The sequence below is a fragment of the Condylura cristata genome, unplaced genomic scaffold (genome assembly GCF_000260355.1).
Source record: "Condylura cristata isolate star-nosed mole 26May11 unplaced genomic scaffold, ConCri1.0 scaffold00001, whole genome shotgun sequence".
Taxonomy (NCBI): domain Eukaryota; kingdom Metazoa; phylum Chordata; class Mammalia; order Eulipotyphla; family Talpidae; genus Condylura; species Condylura cristata.
In genome coordinates, this window is record NW_004567102.1 from 83,312,718 (window position 1) to 83,322,892 (window position 10,175).

The 10,175-nt window shown below is 48.3% G+C and overlaps 1 protein-coding gene across 2 annotated transcripts in view; it reads right to left on the reverse strand.

Moving 5' to 3' along the window:
- Positions 1-534: 534 nt before the first annotated feature.
- The window catches only part of CNKSR3 (CNKSR family member 3), an 87,306-nt gene continuing 77,665 nt past the window's right edge, over positions 535-10,175 (reverse strand). For both annotated transcript variants that reach the window (XM_004673946.2, XM_012721542.1), the window contains 4 exons: positions 9,221-9,345; positions 5,763-5,971; positions 5,182-5,271; positions 535-2,682 (listed from right to left, as the gene is read on the reverse strand). In XM_004673946.2, coding sequence (XP_004674003.1) covers positions 2,387-2,682; positions 5,182-5,271; positions 5,763-5,971; positions 9,221-9,345 — 720 coding nt within the window. In that variant the 3' untranslated portion in view covers positions 535-2,386. The remainder of the gene's footprint in view (positions 2,683-5,181; positions 5,272-5,762; positions 5,972-9,220; positions 9,346-10,175) is intronic.

Here is a 10,175-nt window from a genome sequence, read left to right on the forward strand (position 1 = left end):
ACAGATTTCTGTTTCATGTATAACTTTATCAAAAATGGGCCACATTTTAGAAAAGCACATTGCTGACAGCAATCCCATTCCTGGTGCTCATCTGCTAACGCCGCAAACCCCAATGGGTCTCCATTCGTAGATTCCACCGCCTGGCAGTTTCACAGAGGGGCGCAAGTCAGTGCTCTGTTTCACTATTTCATTACATCTCGTAAAATAGTCACGCTAGAGCACTTACATATTGGAATAATTACGTCATTATAAAATATGTGTACATTTGCTTCTATTTCAGTAAAATAGCACCTGTGTATGGATGCTGATGGGGTGGGTATTGGGTTGGGCCTGGGATCACCACTTCAAAGTACCTGGTCAAAGCGTGTCACTCTGCAGTCTCTCATTAGCGCATGCCAACCACTAAGCTGGGTTACTACCGAGGCAAGCACTTTCCATTTCTTTCTAAGAAATTAGTATTCAAGTGCTGTTTATATACTAAACAGTAAGGGTACACACAAAAAAAATTTAGCTGCAACCTATTTGGGCTTCAGAAAACAGTCTGAAAACACCATCCAGTGAGTCACGTAGGTCAACTCAGCCCATGGTGAATACTGACTTCTGGAAATGCAGTTTAGTCACACGTGGCATTTTCTCCACAGGAAAGGGGGTAACCTCTGGCTGAGGCCTCCAAAGCTATTGAACTCACGACTCAGTTAAACGACAACACTGAGCCCGCCTCTAAGTCCAGGAAGGGAGAAGAAAGTTGCCAGCCCATTTTCTGGGCCTAAAGCGAACAGTAAACTGGGTCAGGGGTGCCCCACTTCACCAGAGCTCCTGTAGCGCCCGGTGGCCCTATTACCCGCCTGCCCAGTCCCACTGTCAGCCTTACACTGTGCTGTTCAGAACCCGGTGAGTCACAGGGTTCCTGCTTCTGGTACCCCAGGTTTGCCAAAACCCCTTCTATTTGCCTCGCTGCAGTGCCTTTAGAGGCTGAAAAGGGTCAAACATGAGTGATTACTGGTTTCCTTAGCCCCAGTAGGGGCGTTTTAAAGGGATGATGTTGACTAAGTCCAGGGAATCTCCAATTTATTGAATTTCAGGCTGTTTAGCAACGTAAACAACTCCAGGGGTATGTGGAGAGGCTATTTTCAAGTAAGCGCAGTTCTGCCTGGGAATTCACCTCAGGTAATTCCCTGAATGTAATTTTACTTTGAACACACATCCTCAATGCCCCCAGCTCCAATGTAAAACATCCCCAAATGCTTGTGAGGACTCACTCTGTATCTTAACAAGGAGGGCCATGTGGTCACCCCTTGAACTTGAAAACACCTGGGACACTCTGGCCAGCTTCACACAGGACGCAAAACAGAAACATTTCCATTCCATGTGACTAGGAGTAAGAAAAATATACAACTATATTTAAAACACTTAAATTAACAAGATAGTGCTTTTCCATTCTAACAAAGAATCATACATTCAGTTGAAACAAGAGTTAATATCAGACACACTTTCTCAAAATACCTGATGCTAATTGAAAAGGAGTGACCGTGAGCCTCGCCAGAGATTTCTAATTAGCAAAATGTGTGTAATTCCGAAAGACAGTCTGTTCTTTCCTAGCAGACACTGAACAGCTCAACACGCGAACTGACCACTGTCCCCTCGGCCACACATGGTACTGTGGCCCCCCTTCCGGAAGAGACTTTGGCTGTCAGCACACCTTATAGCTTCTCTTCCCTTAAAGACAATAGTGCAGATGACTATGACACACTCTCACGAATCACCATCAACTTCCTTGCGTGGAACAAATCCCACCTAAACGCGTTCACGGTTCCATTTCTAAGTGACCTACACAGAGATGGTTAACACGGGGATTAACCAGGTGTAACAGGCCTGGACTTCAACTTCTGCTTTGCAAGTGCATCAGACGACTTGCCACACGTTGCCATTATTTCAAAGTCAAAACCTACAAATAGGTATGGAACTTGGGGGGGGGGGATCAAAACACATGTGTTTTCTCCATTGGCCTTTTGCGTGAAGACGTCGGACCACAAACCAACATGACTTCTGTGTGGCCCTGGCCACCGACTTCTGTCCCAGTCCCAAAGAAACCCCGGTCCTGCCCCAGGACCTCGGCCATCCGACTGACCGGTTCACAGGGTGTCTCCGAGTTCCGACTCGGGGCAGCTTCTCCATCTGTCTCCTTCTACCTCCACAAGCCAGCACTGGGGATCCTCGGGGGCGGTTCCCATCCAGTCGCTTCAGAATTCCGAGAAGGGCAGTCTACAGCTTTCAAAATTAAAGCGCCGAGATGCAGGAGGTGGCTACATAACAGTGGGGGCCGAGTCATGGGGCGCTCAGCGGCGGACACAACAAGGCACTGGTGGCGCGAGGCTCTCGCCGGGGCTCAGTGAGTCAACAGCTTAAGGCGCGTGAACCAGCTGACCAGCAGGGAAGGTTCTGGAGAGGAGGACTTGGCCCCTGAGGAGACGGATTTCTTTTTGGTCCCTTCCTCCTGGAACGGGATGGTGGCACTGCTGTGCAGATCCGCATTGACGTAGCAGCGGCTCCCGCGGATGTAGTCTGTGCCTCGCACCAAGTGCCGCTCGGTGGGCCTGGAGAACCGGTATGGGGGAGAGGCGCTCTCCTCCACGATGGGGGGGATCCGCTCGTTGCTGAAGTACCGGCAGAGGGCGTCCTCACCTGCCGACAGACAAAGCCCAAGGGGCCGTTAGAAGGAACAGGTACAAGGTCCAGGCCGCTTTTGATGTCCCTGGGGGCCTGACCCTGCCCAGCGATGGGTGGCCAGGCCAGGCCAGTACTACAGGTATTCGCTTAGCAGACATGGGGGAGATCCATCTCCCTGTGAGGCAGCCCAAGGTGGAGAAGAATCAGGGCAACCCCACTCATTTTTACCAGGGTAGTTTCCATAAATGCATGAGCAACCAACCAGCAGAGAAAAAGCCATGGAAATTTAGAGCTCAAGACTTGCAGCAGGGGACACCCTTAAAGAATGTTGCAGAAAGTGGGGTGCCTTTGGTTATGACCCTGAATGGAGGACTAGCACTGTTCACCTTTAATCTAGGGGATTCGATGGTTTTCATGCTCTATGATGCTTCGGACATTATGAACAAGGGGGAATGATCTCACCCCAAAAACAAGATGACACCCTGGCTTGAGGGGGAAGTCCAAACAGCAAGGCACAATGGCTACATGTAGCAGTCTCCGTATCTGGAAATTTCACTATAAAAACATTGTGCCAGAATCTACGTACAAGGATGCTCACTGAAGCATTCTTTATAACTGGGTAGGAAAACAGAAATAACCTAAATGTCTAACAGTAGCAACCTGAATCAAGAGGTGCTACAAACCATGAAGTGGATTGCTAATGCAGTTACGTAAAAAACCACAGGTGATTTAGCATTATTGAGTATCTACTTCCACATAGCACCTTTTTACTGGGTGTATAATATGTTGCCCTCGGAGTGATAGGGGAAACAAAACATTCAGAGTGATGATTAATCTTCTAGGTTGGGAAACAGATTACAGCTGAGTTTTATTTTGTTATTCCTTCTAGCTTATTTTCACTGTAATTATTTTGCTTTTGTACATCAAAGGGGAAAGTTTACTTTTAAAATGTGCCTATTTTCAAAAAGCCACATATTCTTTTTTTTTAAAGATTTTATTTATTTATGCATACAGAAAAGGGGTACAGGCCAGAGGTGCAGGGGCAGTGAGAGGATTCACCAGAAACAGAGTAGAGAGCAGAACAGGCAGATCAACAAAGTACACCGCTGAGGGGAGCTGCGGGTGAGACAGGAGAGGTCTGCTGAGCCATGTGGGTCACCTCCTGGGTGGGGATCGCATCACACTGAAGCGGCCACGGCCTGGCTTAGCTTCATGGTGCTGTGCTCCAACCCGCTGTGCCACCAGGGAGGGCCCAAAAGTCTGTGTGAGATGTTCACAATTGGCAAATCCATGCAGGCAAGAAGCTTATGAGTGGTTACCAGGGTTGAAGGAGGGGATATAAAGAATGACTGTTAATGGGTTTAGAGTCTGTTTCAAAGTGATAGCATATTCTAGAACTAGGTAATAGACACACAACTAGATCAGTACACCAAAAAGCAGTGAGTTATACATCATAAAGGGTGAGTTTTATGTTGCATTATTGTTCAAAAAAGCTGTTACTGAATTTTTCAAGTGCAGAAACCTTCATTTTAAAATGAACACACAAAGGAAATGTGAAAGGACCAAGTGTTTCTGCCATTTACCCACTTCATACACTCTCCCCAGCTCACCCCAACACACACACACACCACCTCTCAAAATGTTAAGAAAATAAAAGGCTTGATCAAGGTTTAAATGGCCAAAAGAGTGGCAATGAAGAGGGCAATGACGGTTAATATAAGCAAAGGACAGCCTGCCACCTGCTGACTGTTCCACAGATTTTCACTAGTCAGCTCAGGGTGTCCTGAGGACCTCAGCCATGGGACAGGAATGCAAAAGTGACAGTCTTGACCAAGCCACAGGAGATGTCTGGGGCTAGTTACTTAGGAAACTGGGCCTCCAGAATTTTATTCTGCTTCCTTATAGTAGGTCAAGTACTCGCTATACTTGAACATTTCACCTGCCCTCTGTTATTGGCACTACAAGAGCAAAGTCACAATGGCCTGCTGATGTCTGATGTTGATAATCAAGGTAATTCACACCCAAAGTGAGACTATTTTAAAACATCCTCCATAAGCCTACTGCACTAAACAGTCAGTTTAACCATAAGGTAGATGAAATACAAACTTCTATCACAAAAGTAATCACTTTCCAACAAGAAGAATTTGGGAGGAAAAAAAATGGCATGTGTGTTCATCAAAAATCAAGTAGAATAAAAATAGCTCTAACATAAAATCAAGGATGAACTTGGTTAACAAATAATGTAGTTCCGTCTGTTTCAAAATTGGAACATTGATGTTGATGGCTTTTCTAAAACACACAGGGCTAAACAGGAGACATACAAACACTAATAGGATTGGGTGTCTAGAAATAAAGAGGATGAAGTCATCATCAGCACACCTGACTTCAGGTGAGAAAGGATCAGAAGCTTTAGGTCTCCCTCCAGTTACTACAGCCCATTGAGAAATAAGGCTGACATGAGGCCTGATCTCATGACACTCTGCTTGGTGCTCGGGGCTTGGGGAAGGAGCTTACCTTTCCTCCCATGGCCTCGGGGTCTGGCAAAAGGGTCCACAATCCCCATCCAGCTCCCATCAGCAGGCATAGACAAGGGCCGGGGTTTGCCTTCAGTGAAAGGGAAGGAAGACCACAGGCTGATGAGTTTAGGGCTTAGAGAACCCCTTTTTCTGTTACAATGTAACCCCTCCCCTATTTCAGCCCCCACTTAAGCAGAAGTAGTAATCTATCGGAAAATAAGGCAGGTGTTTATAAGTATGGCATTTCCAAAGCCAGCAATTAGGAACCAGGCAGGCTGAACTTGAGTCTTGGGTCTACACAGCAAAAACATTCCAACTTAAACCCAGGCCCTGAAAGTTAAAACGGTAACATGATCTCAGCCCCTGGGCTCCGATGCCAAGCCCAGTAATGACTCAACAAGGCTTCACTTGAGAGAGATGAATAAAGGTCTCATACTTAGAATTTCATTGAGGTTTATGTTTTCCTCGGATTACCCTTGATGTCTGCCAAATTCATCCAGCAAGTCCAAATAAGGAAGAGGGTGGGGGAAGAGAAGAAAAGGCAAGCTGGCCGAACCAAACAAACACTCGGAAACCTACCATAAGATGGTGTTTTTTCTCTCATTTTTGTGGGCAGAATATTGGTTTCCATGGAATAGCCGGGCAACTGATCAGAATCAGTGATGGTAAATCTCCGTCTGCGGCTCTCCTGGTCCAGGAAGGAATTTGGAGACTGAGAACCCTTCCGGCCAGGCAGTGCCTGTTTACACCTACTGGGTCCTCCATAAGCAGAACTCCCCTTCTCATCGCTGGAAAATAAGGGGCCATCATGAAGTTGCTCACAACGATTCCCTTGCCTGACAGTAGACACAGACCTCCAACACACATACGAAAACGTAAATCCTTCTGCACGGGGAGAAACAGACATGACGTTTTCATTGCAGTCTTCCCCCAAATACACGCAGACCCTCCTCTAAGAGGAAATACCACAAGCTCACAAAAGAAGCACCCGTGAAATTTCTCTCTCCTATACGGGACAAATGTTCCTTTGAAAAAGTAACTTTGGTTTCCCTGTTCTGTCCTGAAACGGAATCTCCGATTGACCACAGGAATCACAAGTCAAGGTATGACCTGCCGAGCTGTGTTTCTCATGCCCAGAGCTGTGTCGCTGCCAAGATCCAGCAAAGATACTTGAAGTACAACCGAGTTGCTAGATTTGAAAATTATGTCAAAAAGCACAAAGGGGCCTTTATAGTCACCAACAGAGAGTGTCTATTTTCTGGACTAAGTACAGAAACCGGAAAAAGTTGGATCAGAGATTCCAACTTAATTTTATCCAAATGTCAGCTTATAATAAAATATAAAATTAATTTCAGTTGAGTCCAAGTTACCAGCTGGTTGAAGTTTTACACTTAGTAAATTCATCAGATGACCACTGCTAGACAAAATACATCACCAGCTGAGTCCAAAAATATTCCCAAGGTTGTGGTGTCCCAGGTCAGCCCCAGCCGCAGGCCCTCGCCAGGAATCCAGATCCTTCTACACTTTCCAACTGGGGTGTATAGCTTCCCCGTCTGTGGAATTTTTAGGACTCAAAACGTGTTCTCTGAAACCATTTGTATGCTTCTTTCTATAGTGAATATCCTTCTTCAATGGGGTGTGTGTGTGTCTATCCCAGATTCAAAGTCCCGGTTCCCTTTCTCTCTTATGACGTCCAGGAGTACCCCTTTCTCTTGCTATTGCTCCTGTGACCTCTCACTGAGGCCAAGACAAAAATATTCTGGGCTGGAGGGGGCAAATGGGAGTCTGGGAGTCTTCCCCACATCTTCATAAAATGATGCTTACAGCAGTCAGTTGTGAAACTTGAATTCTCTGTGCACAGAGGAAAAACCACCTGTAGCTTAAAACACATTTTAGACCCCAGGGTCACGCAACTGTGGCCACAGGGAGATCACAAGCCGCTGGGCCCGGCAGTGACCACTCTGCATGGATAATAAAGTTCTGGGCAACTCAGGACGCAAGGAAGAAGAGAATGACACTGTTCTTCTTTGTACCCAGGCAAGAGACGTAAGAAAAGCACCTCAGCTTACGGCAAAAGCTCCAAAATAAAGTAAAACAACAATTTAAGTTCAGCCCGAACTTCGTCTTATGGAATGTTACAGCCTAGACACGTACTTCCCAATTTATCCTTAAACAGCTGACTTAAGATGCTGGCAGTTCTCTGGCATCAAGAACAACATCTGGTTTGGGTCAGATGTAACCCAGGCCTGCAGCTCAGTAAATGTATGTGGAATAAATGAGCCAGAGTCTCTCGTTTTACCAGTGTCAGCTGATTGGAGCTGGGTCGATTTCATACCTAAGTGACCCCTACAGGCCATCTACTCTCATTATACCATCTAACCGTTAAGATAAGAAAACAGGGCCCTCCCTGGTGTCACAGCGGGTTAAAGCACAGCACTAAGAAGCTTAAGCCCTTCCTCATGAGTTCGATCCCCGCCTGCCCTGGAGGTGACCACATGGGGCGGCAGACCTCTCCTGACCCGCCCGCTGCTCCCCTCAGCAGTGTACTTCGTCCATCTGCCTGTTCTGCTCCCCGCTCTGTCTCTGGTGAAGCCTCTCACCGCCCCTGAGCCTCTGGCCTGGACCCCAGTTCTGTATGCACAAATAAATAAATCTTTAAAAAAAAAAGATAAGAAAACAAGGGTCTTTAAAATTTAAAATAAACACATACACACACACAAACTCACACACAGGACAAAGACGGAGTGGAGTGTCCTCACAGGAACTCTTTTAAAGTCCTATGAAGAGGGCCCTCCCTGGTGGCGCACCGGGTTAAGGCGCAGCACTGCGAAGCTGGCCACAGCCGCAGCCACTGCAGCGGGACTTCGATCCCCAGCCATGGCGCCGCAGACCCTCCCTATCTCCCCTCAGCAGTGTGTTTCAGTAGTTGTGCCTGTTCTTCTCCCCACTCTGTTTCTGGTGAATCCTCTCACCACCACCACCACCACCCCCAAACCTCTGGCCTATACCCCAGCTCTTGTCCACATAGATAAATTAATTTAAAAAAATAAAAAAAATAAAGTCCTATGATACTTATTATCTTCCCCCATAGACCATGTTTCCATAAAGCACCCCAACCCCCCAAACTACCCAGCCTCAGGACCGTGAAATCTGGACTTGCCTGCACTTTCCCCAGGGTTTACTGAGAGGTGACTGACACATGACAAGGTGTTCGTGCAAGGTGCATCACACACTGCCCTGGCCGGTGGGCACACTGCAGGAGAGCCCCACAGCGCGCCACAGCCAACAGCCAGGATCCCCTCTCCCTGGCACAGCTCGCTGTGACGAGAACCGCTAAGGCCCACTCTCTCAGCACATTCCGGTACTCAGTGCACCGGGGGCTAACTGCAGTCGCCACGCCGTGCACACATTCCCCGAAAGGTCCGAAGGTCTGTGCCTTTTGACCCCCTTCTCTATTCCGAACCCCATGTCCAGGATGCCACCTTTTAAAAAATTATTAAATTTATTCATTTATTTTCCTACATCGCTGTTCATTTCCGGACAGTATTCGATGGCCCCCTTGGGTGTGATCCCCTTAGTTCTCCCACCATCACAGCACCCGTGACCCGTCACCATCGTCCCCTGTGCTCATCCCTCTGTTGTTTGGACCTCTTCAACCCCCTCTTCCCCGCTATGTGCCTCAGATCTCTAGTCAGCTTGCAAGCTTTGCTCTCTCCCTGACCCTTTGTTTGGTTTCTCTAGACGCCACATGGAAGTGAGACCATCTGGTATTTATCTTTGTCCTTCTGACTTATTTCGCTGAGCGCCATCCCTTCTGGCTCCATCAATGTTGCCGCCAATGGCATGCGTTTATCCTTGTGTGATGTGCCACACCTTCTGGCTCCATTCACGGGATGCACAATTGTAAACCCAGTTCAAGACTCAGCCCTGACACACTGGGGTTCAGCTGCTTCTGCTCTTGAGATCTGCAGGGTCTTCACACCACCACTTAGAATCTCCACCACATGCACACACACCACACAAGTGACAGGACTCACCGGGGGGAGTAGGGGACGGCTGGAGGAGGAGGAATGTACAGATCCAGGATGGCTGGCTTCTCCTTCTTCAGCGAGGTATCCATAGTGCTCTCGGGGGACTGGGTTGTTGTGGGTGGAGGTGAGGTCTGAGATGGGAGCAAGTGCAAAGTGGGGAGGTTACTCGGGTTGCTTGGCTTCTCTCTGCCCCCCAAAAGCAACAGCAGCCCCTGTGTGGATGGCCCAGGTCAGTCATGAGAGTCTTCAACTTGTATTCTGCTTTGCGACCCTCAGAATTAATGGGGGCTGAGAAAGACTAGCTGCAGAGTGAGTAGAGGCTCGGGAGCCAGATGCCTGAACATCCCTGCCTCAGTTTCCCTCCTCTGATAAAGTTGCACTAACAGCAACTCAGGCTTAGGGTTGAGTGAGAATGAAACAGGTTAGTTCACACATCGCTAACAAGCCCCTGGAGCGTATATTCCTCAACAACCTGGAAGAGCATGGCCATTGCAGTGCAAACGGGCTGGGTTGACCGCACTTCTCTCCAGGGCCCCACCCCCCTCTCCCCAAACCGCACAGCTAGTGGAAGCTAACGGAAGGCAGACAGCACCAGAGAGAAGGGGCGTGTGACCCTTCAGGGACGTTCCAGTCACGCCAGGCACTAACTCCCACCTGGACTTGTAAACAGCTGACCCTGCTTGCCATGTCCACATGCAGCTTCCTCGAGCTCTTCCCACCCAAGACTTCCCTGCCTTGTCGTGCTGCTCCTCACGCCGCATTCCCGGCGCGGGGCTTGGCACCCAGGCTCCCTGACACGGTCAAGCCAGTCTGTGGCTCTCCGTGAGCCTGTGTGGGGCTGCCATAGCAAACTCTTAACCATGTCGGTAAGAAAATCAGCTCTCTTGGCCCTCCCTGGTGGCGCAGCGGGTTAAAGCGCAGCACTGAGAAGCGAAAGCCACTTCCGCACAAGTCGATTCCC